This window comes from Theropithecus gelada, chromosome 5 (assembly GCF_003255815.1).
Source record: "Theropithecus gelada isolate Dixy chromosome 5, Tgel_1.0, whole genome shotgun sequence".
NCBI classification, from domain to species: Eukaryota; Metazoa; Chordata; class Mammalia; order Primates; family Cercopithecidae; genus Theropithecus; species Theropithecus gelada.
The window spans coordinates 143655446-143671940 of NC_037672.1; the positions used below are offsets into that span (position 1 = coordinate 143655446).

Consider the following 16495-nt stretch of genomic DNA (forward strand, 5'->3'; position numbering starts at 1 on the left):
TTGAATTTGAATTTCAATTTGAACTTCAAAGCTAGAATTGTTCTTATAAAAGGACAAAGTTTTCTCCTGGTTAATCTACTTTTTAGATAGAGTAAGATGAGATGGGGTATTTGTAATGTAAATAGTTATGGTTAAAGAAACGTTATATAACAAAGTAAGAGCCTGGCGTGGTGGCTCACAGCTGTAATCTTTAGGAGATCTCCAGATCTCCTGAAATTATACATGTAATGATCTCAGCCATGTTCTTTCATTTGCACATTAGGTAAGGCTTGTAAGATTGAAGGACTTAGTTAAACTTTTTAAGTTGACATGGGTAAGTTTGATTATGTGCTATCAGCTAAAAGTATCATAAAATATACTTTTACACAGGTAAAGCAAACTGTTTCAAACAGTACTTATCAATATGGTAGTCTTAATTGCTTATATTCTTTTTATCTATGTTGAAAAGTTTCCGTAGAATTTTAGTAAATATTATCCTACATGAATTCAGCAAGAAAGATTTTCTTAAGCTTGTAATTATTTTCTCATTAGAAAATATTTTCTTATTTTGGTTTCATGGTATCACTATTTCTTGTGGAATAGTGGAGAAGAGGAAATTATTTATTTCCTGGATGATTGCTGATATTTCTAAGAATTGGAATATATTTTATTTTCATGGATTTAGATGTTTTGGACTAAATTTATAGTAATATACTGCAATACAAAATCCAATGAAAAGAGTCACAGTCAGTTTTTTTATAACTTTATATTGTCTGTAACATGTTTCTATTACAAGTATTGAAGTCTAAGGTGACATGATGGATTTCTTCTCGCTTTGATGTTAAGTGAAAAGCTGCTTTAAGTTTCATTTTTTTGATCACCTGGAAATCTGAAATAAAATAAATTGTAGATTTAACTTTTATATTGGGCTAGAAAGTAAAGAACATTTGTTTTGAAAAATAATTTGTTTTCTGTAATTTTCATATGTGGCTTCAAAATTAAAAATACTTAACCTTATGTGATATTTGACAATAAATCTGTGATTTTTTTTTAAAGCAGTGTTTCAGTATTAAGGTTATCAAGTGCTGGATGAAACTCCTCTTTTTGTGTTTGGAGAATGAGATTATACTTAGTATACTGCACAAAGTGGGTACTTAATAGAAACTTTTTACTTGATTTATCATACCTACTGAGTTCTTCCAAATGTTCTTGAGTTTTGAGATACAGTTTCCACCGTGGATCCTCGAAACTCTTCTTAAAAAAAATATACAAAGTAAATAGTTTATCATGAACACGGTTTATAGGTATTTTGATCTTGAACCTGGGAATCCCTTTTCAGGGATATCTGTCCTTCACCTATAAACGTGTATGTATCACCAGGGCAGATTGTATTGTACAAAGATGGTCACAGCAATCTCTCCCACTCCACATGTTCCTGTACGGTATGATCTTGTCAATCCCCCATGAAGGAGCAGAATCTAGTTTTCTTCTTGAAATTGAGCTACCCTTAAGACTCTTTTGTGATCAGCTGAATGTGGAGGAAGTGACGAAAATGAGCTCTGGGGCTAGGTCCATAAAAGCTATGCAGCCTCTACCTGGTTATCTTAGGATACTGTTTTTGGAGGAAGTGAATCACCACATAAGTCCTCATACCCTGAGACTGCCATGCTGGAATGGCCATGTATAGATGTTCTAGCAGACAGTCCCAGCTGAGTCCAGCCTTCCAGCCATCTTGGCCAAGTCTCCAGCCTGCCAGTGAAGCTGTCTTTGACCCTTCAAACCAGCCCATCTGTCAGCTGAATACCATTTAGTGACTTCAATTAATGTCCAGCCGAGCCCTGCTTGAATTCCTAATCCACAGAATTCTTGTGATATAATAAAATGGCTACTGAAAAGGCCACCTTGTTTTGGGTAAAATGACTTTAAAAAATATTACTCAAAAGGAAAATTAATTTAAGGAGCAATATAAAGTACCCAAATAATGAAGTCAAATATGGGAAGTTTATCTATCTATCTATATGTATGTGTGTGTGTGTGTATACATATAACTACATATATAAACATACATATATTAAAACTTCCCATATTTGGCTTCACTATTATGATATTATGATAATGAAGTCAAATATGGGAAGTTTGTTTATATAGATATACATGTATAAATGACTTCATTTATCATATACCATATGTGTATATATATATATAGAGAGAGCCATGTTAATTTGTTACTTAACTTTAACTTTCATATCTGCTCCTTTACTTTTGATTTGAATTCACTGGGATTAATCTAATAAGATGCTGTTTATTCCTGTTTATGACAGGCCCCAGTTTTCAGGCCCTTCATTCTATTTTTTATTACCTTTCGTGTTCTGTCCCCATCTCCTACCCACTGCAATTCCTAAAAGAGTTCTACTTTGCCTTTTGGAATATTTGATTCATTATTTCAGCAAAATGTCCTATATCTTTACCCTATTTTCTGAAATTCCTTTTACTTTCTTGCTCTAACAGAAATTTGTCTCTTCTCTCAAGATACTATCAGCCCACAAACCCATTTTTGTTGTATTTTTCTTGGTCTTCTCACTGTTGGACCTGAAGATGGGTTGGTGTCCTCTTTCCTCCTTGTTCTTTCAGGACATTTGCCTTTCCTCTTTCCCTCTCTAACACTCATGTCATTAGATTATACAGTCAACCATTTGTCACTATTGTGATCTACCTACAAGTGGAATCATTCTCAGTTGATGTTATCATTGCCTCATTGTCACCGTACTACTACTTTCTTAACTTAGTAATTTCAATGTAGAGGTAGAAGATTATTCCACCCTAAGTCTCAATTCTTTGACCTCCTGTTCTTTTACATCTTGTCCTTTACATTACCACAGCCATTAATTCCCCTGGTCATACTTAGACCTTGTCATTATCAGTAACTATGAGCCCCCTCTAGCTCATTTTCCTGTATTTAACTGCTTGGCTGCCTCCTTTTGTATTTCCAGATCACTCCCTCTGGTATCCTGACCCCAGCAATTCTTCTACTTCATTGGAACCCCCATTCCTACCACATTTTCACTGTTTCTCCTAATTTTTCTGTCTCTTCTTCCTTCCTCATATAATTTAAATTCCGTGGTTATGTACTTCCTTGCATAAAGTCTAAATTTCTCTTCTTTTCACTTTGTTTACTTACTTGGCAAAAGTATAGCCCTAGTTAAATCCAGTTATCTTCCGATTCCTCTCCTGCACTGTATAGTTGAACATGGCTGGAGAAAATACACAACTGGCCTGAGATGCCTCATCTTAAATTCATGGTCACAAACATTAAGTAGACCCTTGCACTTCCAGGCCTTTCTATGAAACATTCCTGGTCTACTCATTCTTTCACTCCCCTAGATGACTAAATCTTCTACTTTTCTCAGACCTCCCACCCTGCACTTTTCTCAGCTGATGATTTATTTTCTGGTTTCATTGAGGAAATAAATGACAGTAGGAAAAATCTTCCACAAGTCCTGTGGGGAGAGTTACTCACCTACTGCTTCTATTCTGTATACTCTGTCTTCCCTTCTGTTAGTATCAATGAACTGTTATCCCTCTACTTCTTCACTAGATTTCAGGCCCTCTTGTCTAGACAAGACATAGTTTCAGTCCTTCCTTCTGCCTCCCACTCATCAGTGCTCTTTCTCTCTATTAGGTCTTCCCTATCAGTAGAGAACTATTTAGTTAAAGCCATGTGACTTAAGTTCTCACCAATGAAATGAGCAAAGAAATATACAGTCATGTGTCACTTAATGACAGGGATATCTTCAAAGAAATGAGTCATTAGGTGATGTTGTTGTACAAACATCATAGAGTGTACTTACACAAATCTAGATGGCATAGTCTACTACATAGCTAGGCTATTATATGGTATAGCATATTGCTTCTGGGCTACAAACCTGTTTGGCACGTTACTATAGTGAATATTATAGGCATCTGTAACACTATAATGAGTATTTGTATAGCTAAACATAGTAAAGGTAATGCATTGCAACACAGTGTTATGATGGCTAAAATGTCACTAGTGCATAGGAATCTTCCAGCTCCATTATCTCTTAGGACCACCATTGTGTATGGCATATATTGTTGACAGAAATGTCCTTATGCAATGCATGACTGGATACTTCTTCTGAGTCTGAGTGTTAGACATTGGGTACTCACTCACCACAGGACAGTTGACTCTTGGTTCCATCACTGCAAAAACACTCATTTGGATTATAACCTAGGTTTTGCACTGTGGGTCTGACTTAAGGTGTGATTTGAGATGTTTGATCTGTAGGACTTCAAGGGAGCTGGAAGACTGAGACCAGTACCACTCTAGTAAGGGAGACCAGAAGCAACAACACATTGAAGTGTGATATTTGCTTATATGATCTACATTTCAGTAGAAATTGGCACTTCCTTGTTGCTAATAGTAAAGACTCTGAAATGGTCGATTGAAGTGGGCAACAAAAAGATCTCATTTATACCACCACTTAGCCTATATGTTACAAAAGCAATAGAATAAGCCAGTAAATGCCAAATTGCTATAAATCCACCGTCGCATCCCTTTTTTGAAAACAATGGAATATAATATTTATATTATACAGTATTATATTTAAACAAGATTTTTAAAATGTTATCTGTAGAGAAGTATGAGTTGAAACGGAGGAGACATTACCTGGTAATTTGGTGACTAGAAAGGTAAATGAATTTTTATAATTTTGGCATGCTAAACATTTGTAGTGGCCTTACTCTCAAAAAGGGTAAATAACTCATTCATAAAGGTTGTATCAGAGTTTATAGACTAGACCCCTGGTAATGGATTCAACCTTTCTACAACAAATCAAAAGTATTGTTGTATGCTCACATGAATATACAGTAGTCATTACCTTAAATTTAAAACTCACTATAAGCAGCAAATACAGAGAGCACGATATGAAGGCTGTATTGTATCAGTGTGGTCTGCAGAGAATTTCTTCATATGGTTTTTGCCTTGTTGAAATATATGTTGCAGTTCAAAGCTAAAGGGATTACTTTTGAATAGTCATCACAGAGCTTGATTACATTCGTATATCATATTTAGCTGGACCCTGCAGGCTATTATTCCATTAGCTATGCTGGTCCTGCCATTGTCAAAAAGTTGATCACCTAATGTTAAAAGACTGTGTTTTCTGTTGACCTTATCCAAATGACTCAAAAGCTTTTGTTTGAAAAATAAAACTCAGATTATGTTTTATGAAACTGATTAAGAATAAATACTGTGTATAAACTATGCTCCTATCTTATGGGTGATCTTAAAATTATGCTATTATTAACAATGAGATATTTTGTTTTTGTATTTCAGCAGATTTTACTGATAGTCATACATTCAATTTTAGTAGAAACAGTACTTCTCTCTCACTGATAGTAAAGAGTCTCAGAAACTGATTTCTGAAAAAGGAACAGAAATCTCCCTTCTCCACCATGTAAATCATATCAAATTACCCTGGAAGTAAGCCAGTATATCAATGTAAATATAATGGCACATCTACAATGGCCTACTTACAATATGATTTTACAAGGCCACTGTACTGAAGAGAACAAAGTTCTGTTTTGGGGAAATGTGTATATGAACTGAAAACTTGTCAATCACACTTGATAATCAGAAAATCCCTTCCAGTAAATAAATAAATAAAATATTTAACTGTTTATTCTTCATATGATGGTTGTATAGGTTCACTCGTTTAATTACAATGAGAATATCTGATTCAGGGCTATAAATCTGGTTTTTATAAACCCAGAATCCCATTACCAATAAAAGGCATACTTAGACATAAGCTTGACTTTTAAATTATTTTATTATGAATTAGCCACAAATAAGTAATGAGATGAGAGCTCATCTTTGAAAAAGATATCGACCGTTATGACTTTATTATTTAAAATAACATATACATTTTTTTCATTAGAATCACATTACAAAAGCTGTCCTTTGGGAACAAAGATGATTTTGACACTATCTCAGTTGAACAGCTCAGTCCTTGAGCTGTGTTCCCAGGAGTGATGATGGATTGGCATAGACTCATGTTTGCTCTTTGGCATGGTCTTCCTTGTAACTGATAGTTTGTAAAATGGCTGGTCAGGGATGCAGGCTGTGATCCTGGAACACAGCCAGATACTAATTTTGGCCTCATTAGCACTGTTCTCTTAATCAATTGAACTTTTCAGCAGGTGGAGGTTTCCTAATATTTCTTGTACTAGCTTGTCTTTAGCTACTCACTTGAAACTCACAATAGATGAGTGGGTATCAGTCAGGAGGAAACAGATGGCACATACAACTGGGATTTTGAAGAGACTTTAATGAAGGGACTATTAAGAGATGAGGGCAGGGCTAAGGAGCTAATAAGGGATATTGAGGCACCTAGGGACTTGCAAAAGAGGGTGCCATGCCATTATCATCTCTGGGTCTAAATTCAGGGTAAGGAGACAGGATGGTGCCACTGGATGTTGGGTGAGGGCAGAGATTTAGAAAAGGGACTGCTTTTTCTAAATCTAGAAGTAGCAGTTGCAGAGTGTCACAGTTGTCAGAAAGGAGCTGAAGTGAGGGGCAGAGGAATAGTATTCTCACTCTCCACCTTCCTAACCTTTTATCTGCTGGTGACTCTCTTTGGCTAAATCCATATGATGAAGCCAGAAGGCAAGTCAGCCTGTGTGATGGTGTCTGAAGTCAGTCTCCTGGGACACAGAGCAGAGAAGGTGGGAGAATTGATCGTGTATGTGTGTGTGTGTGTGTGTGTGTGTGTGTGTGTGTAAGGGGTGGGGGAGGGGAAACGAGCAGCATATAATAACCATACAATGCAAATGTTTTCCTTTAGCAAAAATTTAGTCATGTGAAGTGTGGTTTGGGCATCAATATATTTAATGTTGGCATATAATTGGATATTTCTTTATTCCTTTTCCTCCTCCTCCTCATTGTATAATATTGGTTTGTCATTCATGGCTTTCTCGTCTTACAGTTTTGTAAAAAATTTATGAATCAAAGCCTAAGATTATAGAGTTAATCTCACTCTATCAAAAATATGTGATTTTGGGAGTAATATTTTTCTACATTTTGTTGTTAACAAAACAAAAAGTTAATCTGTCCTATCTGTGTTTTGAAGTAGAAATCATGATGTGGTAATTCTATATCTGATGAGCATAATAATCAAGATGGAAACTTTTAAGGCAGGAGGCATCTTTCAAGTTTGGATAGACTCTCTTGAAAGTGTCAAAAACTGACATGTGTTCTTTCATATCACAGGATCTGGTATATAACAATTCCCTTGCCAAGGGCTTTTATTAATATTCAAGCAATTAAAATTTATGCAAAAATCAGAAGTATATTCCAATTCAAAATTATATATTCTTTTTTTTTAAACCTTACACACCATTACTTTGAATAAATGGAATGCAACTAGGCTTGAACAAAGCACTGAAGAGACCATATTGACACAGAATGATAACTGAATTTCTTTTTCTGGGCGTTTAAACTTTTAATGAGAATATCTGATTCAGGTCTATTAATCTGTCCAGACACTAAATATTTTCTTAAGATAAATAGTGTGTTAATGTCTTCATACAGTTCTTTTTATTTCTTTGATTTTTTGCTACATTATAAATCCTGCAATTTTTTTCTATTCAAGACAGAGTAACAGAAATCAGATTAACTTCTTTCCTAAAACACTCCACCCTACCCCAAAAAACCTGAACAAAATATATGAAACAATGATTTTGAAGACACTGGACATCAGACAACAAAAGCCAGTGATTTCTGAAAGACAAGAAATATGTTTTGAATACAAAACATGCAAAAAGGCACAATGAGGAGAAAAATCAATCAAAACTGACCCATAACTGACATAATTATTAGAATTAGGAACAAAAACAAAGTTACTCTAACTGTATTTTAGACATTTAAAATGTTAAGTAGAGACAAGGAAAATAAAATAAAACATTAATAAACTTGAAGACAGAGTAGTAGAAGCCGCAAAATGAAGAAAGAGAGTCGAAAAGATGAACATATTATCAGTAAACTATAGAACAGCTTCAAGCAGCCTAATAGACACGTATTGGCATCTCCATAAAAAGGATATGGAGAAAGAATTGAAAAATAGTTTAACAAATTATGGCTGAAAATTTTCTAAAATTGATGAAGACTATAAGCCCACATATCCAAGAAGCTCAACAGACCCCAAGCTTAAGAAACTTAAAGTACAAAAATTAAAAAAAAAATACATATGAAACATATAATGCCATACCCACTGAAAATATCTTTATAAAATGAAGGCAAAAATACTTTTCAGACAGACAAAAGCTGAAGCAATTCATTAGCAGCATATTTGCACTACAAGTCCTCAAGGCAGAAGAAAAGTGATACCACATGATAATCTGGATCTATGTAAAGAAATGAAGAGCATCAGAGGTGGTAAGTACAACACATGAAAACGTTGTACAAAGGTGAGAAGGGGAGAAATGGAAGGATGTAATTGTAAACTTTTTTTGAGACAGGGTCTTGCTTACTGCAGTGCAGCCTTGACCTTACAGGCTCAAGCAATCCTCTTGCCTCCTCAGCCTCCCAAGTAGCTGGGACTACAGGTGTATGCCACCATGTCTGGCTAATTAAAAAAAAAAATTCTTGTAGAGATGGGATCTCGTTTCGTTGCCTACTCTGCTCTTGAACTCCTGGCCTCAAGTAATCCTTCTGTCTTGGTGTACCAAAGTATTGGGATGACAAGCATGAGCTACCATGCCTGGCCTATAAGATTCTTATACTATATGTTACCGTTGGTGGGAATGTAAATTAGTATAGCCATTATGGAGATTTCTCAAAAAACGATAAAAATAGATGTCATGCAATCCAGTAATCCCACTGCTGGGTATTTATACAAAGGAAATAAAATAAATACATTCAAGGGATACCTGCACTTCCATGTGTATTGCAGCACTATCTACGGTAGCTAAGACATGGAATCAACCTAAGCATCCATTAACAGACAAAAGGACAAAGAAAATGTGCTGTATATACACAATAGAATACTATTAAGCTACAAAACAGAATGCAATCCTGTCGTTTGCCGCCACAGGAATAAGCCTGGAGAACATTATGTTCAGTGAAATGGGGCGGGCACAGAAAGATAAATACTGCATGTTCTCACTCACATGTGGAAGCTAAAATAATTCCAGCTCATGGAAGTGGAGAACAGAATAGTGGGTATTAGAGGCTGGGAAGGGTCAGGGGATGGGAGAAGGTGGGAGATGTTGGTTAATGGATACAAAATTACACTTAGGTAGGAGGAAGGAAGTCTGGTGTTCAGAAGCATTGCAGGGTGAATATGGTTAACTATAATTTATTGACTCTTTTCCAAAAGCTAGAAGACAGAATTTTGAATGTTCGCAACACAAAGAAATGATAAATGTTTGAGGTGATGGCTATGTTAATTACCCTGATTTGATCATGACGCATTGTAAACATGTATCAAAATATCACCCTGTATTCCATAAACATCTACAATTATAATGTGTCAACTAAAAATAAAAGGGAAAAAATTCTTACACTATATGTTAAATATCTAATGTCACTTGAAGGTAGGTTGTGAAAAGTTAAAGATATACACTGATCATTATTTTTGCTTTTACATTTTAGTTTACACTTTTCATTTAAATATTCTGAAAAAAAAAAGATTTGAAAAATCAACATCCTTCGAATCTGAAAATAAAAAAACCTGTCTCTAATTTAAACATTAATTTGAAAACTTATCCTTCTCGTGTATTTCCCTGATCTGCGGCTTGAAGATAAGCTAATGAATTCAAAGAAATAACCATTTCATTATCACTCCAAAAGTTTAATTTTCTTGACCAAATTATGTGCAGTGTAATACATAGAATATGAAACTAAATGCTGATAGATAAATAGATTTGATTTTTTTTTTCTGGTTACTTCAGAGTAACCGTTGGGAAAATATACAAGCTCTGTATTCATGTTCTTTTCATGTTGTCTGTACTTTAGAACAGAGAATTATGTGAAATAATTTTTGCAACACTTTACTGAGGTATGATTGACATAATAAAAGCTGTACATATTTAATTTATAAAACTTGATGGGTTTGCAGGTAAGTAAACCATTCAAAATCTATGCTGTAAACACATCCATCATCCAGGGGATGATATTTTTAATGAATAATCCAGAGATGTGAAAGTGAATGTTTTTGTAAAAATTGAGTTTTCTAATGTATGTTGAGATTTCCAAAGAAAAGATTCTGTAGATATACAATATCCAGTTCACATATAGTATCATGAGTAAATATATATCTGGTCAGCAGCAAAGTAGTTCCTAGAAATAACATCTCCGAAAAACCCAAACAATTCCCTTACCAAAATTAAAAATCAAAACTTTGCACATCCCAAGTAAGATACTCTTCCTCTTAAATTTTCATAAGAATGAACTGGTCTGTTTAAAACAATGACAATGAGAAATACATTTTGAAATAAGTCACCAGTTTCCAGGTGATCTATATATATGTCTGCTACTCGAAGTGTGGTCTCCAAACCAGCAGCATTAACATTACCTGAAGCTTGTTAGAAATGCAGAAATGTAAGCCACGCTTCAGACCTAGCAACACAGAATCTGCCTTTTAACAGGATCCCAAGGTGATTCATTCGCTCATTAAAGTTTGAAAATTGTTGCTTTATGGAATCTTACTCCTATTTATATTTAACTATTAAGAGTAGGAGTAAAATGTTAATAGCATGTTGGTAAAAGGAGTTGTAGCTGCTTGTCTGTTGTTCAGTTGCAACATTTACATAATAAGTAAAAACAATTGTTTTCCTCATGTTGTAATAGAGAATGTGGTCAGCACTTCTATTGTTACCATTATTATTATTATTATTATTATTATTATTATTTTGAGACAGAGTCTCACTCTGTCTCCTAGGCTGAAGTACAGTGGTACAATCTCAGCTCACTGCAATCTCCGCCTCCCGGTTCAAGTGATTCTTCTGTCTCAGCCTCCGAGTAGCTGGGATTACAGACACCTGCCATAATGCCCGGCTAATTTTTGTATTTTTAGTAGACATGGGATTTCAGCACGTTGGCCAGGCTGGTCTCGAACTCCTGACCTCAGGTGATCCACCTGCCTCGGCCTCCCAAAGTGCTGGGATTACAAATGTGAGCCACCATGCCCGGCCAGCACTTTATTATTTAGTTTTAATTTTTAATTGTATGTTGACAAATTATAATTATATGTATTTATGGGGTACAAAGTGATGTTATGATCTATGAATACAATGTGAAATTGTTAAATTAAGCTAGTTAGCATGTCCAACACTTCAAATGCTTATAATTTTTTTATGGTGAAAGCATTTGAGAATTACTGTCTTAGAGATTCTGAAATGTACAATACATTATTACTGACTATATTTACCATGATGTCCAATATATCTTAAAGAAAAAACCTTATTCCTCCTGTCTAATTGAGGCTTTGTACTTTTTGACCATTATCTTCCCATTTCCCTCACTACTCCTATCCTCTGATAACCATCCTTCTGCTCTCTGCTTCTTTGAGTTAGATTATTTTAGATTCCAATACAAGTGAGAACATTTTATATGTGTCTTTCTATGCCTGGCTTATTTCATTTAGTATACTATTCTCCGATTCCATGTATGATATTGCAAATGACAGGATTTCTCACTTTTTAAGGCTGAATAATATATGTATATGTATTATTCATTCATATATACACATTCTGTATATATATACACATACATTATATATTGTGTATATATACACACACACACATATATACACATATATATGCTTTTACATTTTAGTTTCTACTTTTCATTTAAATATTCTGGTTGGAAAAAAATAAGATTTGAAAAATCAACATCCCTCGAATCTGATTTTATATATATATACACACACACACACACACCCCCACATTATATATATGTGTATATATATACCACATTATATATACACACACACACACACACACACACACATACATATATATACACCACATTTTCTTTATCCATTCATTGGTTTATGGACACTTAGGTTGATTCCATGACTTGGCTATTAGGAATAGTGCTGCAATGAACATGGGAGTGCAGACATCTGACATGCTGATTTCAAATATCTGGGTAAATACCCAGAAGTAGGATTACTGTATCATATGGTAATTTTAATTTTTAGTTTTTTGAGAAAACTCCATATGGATTTCTGTAATGGTTGTACTAATTTATAGTCTCACCAACAGTGTACAAGGGTTCCCTTTTCTCCACCTCCTTGCCAACATTGATCTTTCATCTTTTTGATAACAGCCGTTCTAACAGGTATGGATTGATATCTCATTGTGATTTTAGCTTACTAGTGATTAATGATGGTCAGCAATTTTTCCATATGTCTGTTCACCATTTATGTCTTTTTTTTGAGAGATGTCTATTCAGGTCCCCAGCCCATTTTAAAATTAGGCCATTTGTTTTCTTTCTATAGAGTTGTTTGAGTTTTTTATATGTTGGTTATTAATCCCTTATCAGATGTATGGCTTGCAAATATTTCCTCCCAATCCATAGGTTGTCTCTTCACTCTGTTGTTTTCTTTTTTTGTGCAGAAACTTTTACTTTTGATGTAATCCCATTTGTCTGTTTTTCCTTTTGTTGCTACACTTTTGGGGTCAAATCTAAAAACTTATTGCCTAGACCAATGACACATAGTAGTTTTCCCCTTATATTTTCTTCTAGTAGCATTACAGTGTCAGGTCCTATGTTTAAGTCTTCAATTCATTTTGAATTGATTTTGCATATGATGTGTGTTAAGGATCAAATTTCATTCTGCATATGGATATCCCAGTTTTCTCAGTACCCTTTGTTAAAGAGACTGTCCTTTTTCTGTTGTGTATTCTTGGCATCTTTGTTGAAAATCCATTGACCATACATACATGTGTGGGTCCATTTATGGGCTTTCTATTCTGTTCTATTGGTCAAGAACTCTATTTTTATGCCAGTATCATGCTGTTTTAATTATTATCAGTCTGTAGTATATTTTGAAGTCAGGTAGTGTGATGCCTCTAGATTTGTTCTTTTTGCTCATCATTGCCTTGGCTATTGGGGTGTGTCTGTGTGTGTGTCTGTCTCTGTGTGTGTGTGTCTGTGTGGTTCCATATACATTTTAGAATTGCTTTTCTATTTATGAAAAATGACATTAAATCTCTCAACCACCCTATGCTTTAAGTATTATTATTCCTTTTGTATAGCTAAGGAACCTAAAGGTTGGAGAGATTAATGTGCTCAATCTCATACAGCTGATAACTGTTTCACTGGAGATTCAAACCCAGGTTAATCTGGATCTTAAATCCATCCTCATAGCTTCTGTGCTCATTCTCACTTCAATTAATTCAAAAGGTAGATGAGTCTTAAGAAAATCTCTTAGGCAAGTGTATAGTGTTAGGCTTGGAAAGATTGATTTATTTGACTTTGTGGCAAGAACTACTGCAGCAGACCTATTTAGTTCTTAATAGTTGTTTGTCTATTTACTTTCTTGTCTTTTAGAGACCATTTCTAATGCAGCAGTTAAGAAAACAGCCATATACTCCAGGGATCTCCCTGAAAACCACTAATCTGACATGTAGGCCATGACAACTGAGATTGGGCTAGTGAGAAACCAAATCTAGGGTTTCCATCATGTAAGTTGTTGCCTTTATTTCATTACACTTTGATTCAATCCCTAATGGATTCAGCTTCATAAAGTCAGAAAAAGAAAAAAAAAAGCAATTTATTCATGTTTTCATTGGAGCTCACTGCAGACATGAAATTTCTCTAAAAATGCAAATCATTTGGTGCCACATAAGTGAAACTCGGTAGCTAAAGCGCTTAGAGGAAAATGCTTTCCCAGGGCTAATGTTTTCATGCCCAGTGATTGAATAAATCGATCCATTTATTACAACATCTTCACTTAAGATTTTGTCCCTAGATGAATGTATCTAAGAGCACTAGAAGACTTTTCTTTATCACTGAGAAAATTGATTACACTTGTTAATTTGGCTTTTAATCCTAGATATATAAAAATAAATACCATAAACATGTGTAGAAGAAATCAATATAGATTTGTTCAATATCAGATTGATCAAAAAAGGATTTAGTAAGACTCCAAGATGTAAAATACTAATGTACAAACTAAGCCCTTACTTATGTAATACGACTTTAGATGAGCTCAGAGTATAAACCTAAAAGAAACTATTTCTTAAAACAGAAATGGTGTACTTTTCTTGCATTAAAGAAAAACCCCCAGAAGGCCTACCTATCCAAGGTATTTAATGTGAACATTTGTTTTTAAAAGATTTCTTGTCTCTGGTCCAGCCATTGTTGTTAATTCATGGGGCACCATATCACAGATTTTTTTTTATGTTACATAAAGCAAAAATTACACTTAACAAATGTAAGTTTAAGTCATAAAAAATAGATAAAACAACACTCCTAAAAGCCAAGATATCACATGGAAAGGCTATCAGTCATTCTTTTCAGAGAAAGTGAGGACAACGAGAAATAAAAGTCATATTCAAAGACTCCTGAAATGCCACTTAGACTGGCTCTGGCCCATTATGTCATGTGTTTTGTAGAACTCAATAGCAAACCAAGTAGACACTCTTTTGACTAAGCATATTTTTGATTCTGCTTGTATAATAATGAAAAAGACAGAGATTTTCATGCTAGTCCACTCTCAGAATGATGAAAGTTTAAAACTGCTTCTCTGGTAGTAATATGGTTTATGTTGAGTATACACTGTGTCAGTCACAAATGATAATCTCTATTCACTTGTCATACACTCAACAGATATTCATTGAGAACCCAAGTGCAAAACACATTTGTGGGATAGGTGATTGGATGCAGTTTGTAACTGTGTTCAAATTAGATAGATTCAGAGGTACATGACCGAGGAGGAGCATGGGAAGTTTAATCTGCAATCACGGCATAACCCTCTGAATTAGTGCATGACCCTCAGAGAAGAAATGAGGTTTTTATGTACAACTTCTTAAAACAATTAATTTAGTAGGGGGCACAGAGTTTCAAAACAAATACTGACTTTAAAAGAGTACATTTAAATACATTTAAATGCTTGTCCCAGTAAAAATAGTCTGCTGGGTTTCCATGGTAGGACTCAGGTTCTTTAATAGTATAATTGGTGGGTCAAATATGACAAGACACAGAAAAGCAGAGCATCTCTGTGTTAGAGCATGTTTTGTCAATACTCAACGTGCACACGATACAAATGTGTATACATTTTGACTGATAAATAAGTAGAAGTCATTTCTGGAGAACTTTTTGTGGTTAGAATTTAAGTACATAATCACCATTTCCTTGTAATCTCCAGATTATAAATTTTTCTCTTTTGAAAACTATATATTTGTCCCTGTATCTGTATTACCTTGCATGATATCTTAGAGCTGGTATATACATAGTGTTTTCTGAGTGAATAGCCTGCAGCTTATGAGTTACTTTAAAAATATGACATAATAAAATGTTGGTTGGCACACAGAAGGTGACCATTAAATGTCTATTGAAAGACAGACGGAGTGAGTGAATACATCTGTTCTTAAAAGTTTATATGAGAGTACAAAAGACATATAGTAAAGACAAAGCTGTGGGCTTGAAATGCCAGATTAAAAAAAATTCAACAGCAAGATCTATGGACAACTCTTTAGTAAGTACATAAAAATTAGTTATGTAAGGAAGTCCTACCCAGAGCAATCAGGCAAGAGAAAGAAATAGAAAGCATCCAGATAGGAAAATAAGTTATAAAACGATCTCTGTTTGTGGATGATATGATTCTATACCTAGAAAACCCTAAAGACTCTGCCAAAAGGCTCCTGGAACTGATAAACAACTTCAGTAAAGTTTCAGGATGCAAAATCAATGTAAAAAAATCAGCAGCATTTCTATATAACAATACCTTTCAAGCTGAGAGTCAAATCAAGAACACAATCCCATTCACAATAGACACACACACACACACACACACACACACACACAAAATTACCTAGGAATACATCTAACTAAGAAGCTGAATGATCTCTACAAGGAGAACTGCAAAACACTGCTCAGAGAAATCACAGATGACACAAACCAATGGAACATTCAATGTTCATGGATTGGAAGAATAAATATTGTTGAAATGGCCATAATTTCCAAATCAACCTGCTGATTCAATGCTGTTCCTATCAAGCTACCAACATCATTTTTCACATAATGATAAAAAACAATTGTAAAAATCGTGTGGAACCAAAAAAGAGCCCAAATAGCCAAAGCAATCCTAAGCAAAAAGAACAAAGCCAGAGGTCCCACACTACCCAACTTCAAACTACACCATAAGGCCACAGTAACTAAACAACATGGTACTGGTACAAAAACAGACACATAGACCAATGGAACAGAATGGAGAACCTGAAAATAAAGCTGCACACCTATAGTTATCTAATTTTTGACAAAGTTAACAAAAAT

At 34.6% G+C, this 16495-nt stretch overlaps 1 protein-coding gene across 4 annotated transcripts in view; it reads right to left on the reverse strand.

Annotated features, from left to right (window-relative positions):
* Window positions 1-706: 706 nt before the first annotated feature.
* The window catches only part of TTC29 (tetratricopeptide repeat domain 29), a 252624-nt gene continuing 236835 nt past the window's right edge, over window positions 707-16495 (reverse strand). For 3 of the 4 annotated variants that reach the window (XM_025385532.1, XM_025385533.1, XM_025385534.1), the window contains 2 exons: window positions 1166-1233; window positions 707-868 (listed from right to left, as the gene is read on the reverse strand). In XM_025385532.1, the coding sequence (XP_025241317.1) occupies window positions 1166-1233 (68 nt within the window). In that variant the 3' untranslated portion in view covers window positions 707-868. The remainder of the gene's footprint in view (window positions 869-1165; window positions 1234-16495) is intronic. The other variant, XM_025385535.1, reaches the window with a different exon arrangement.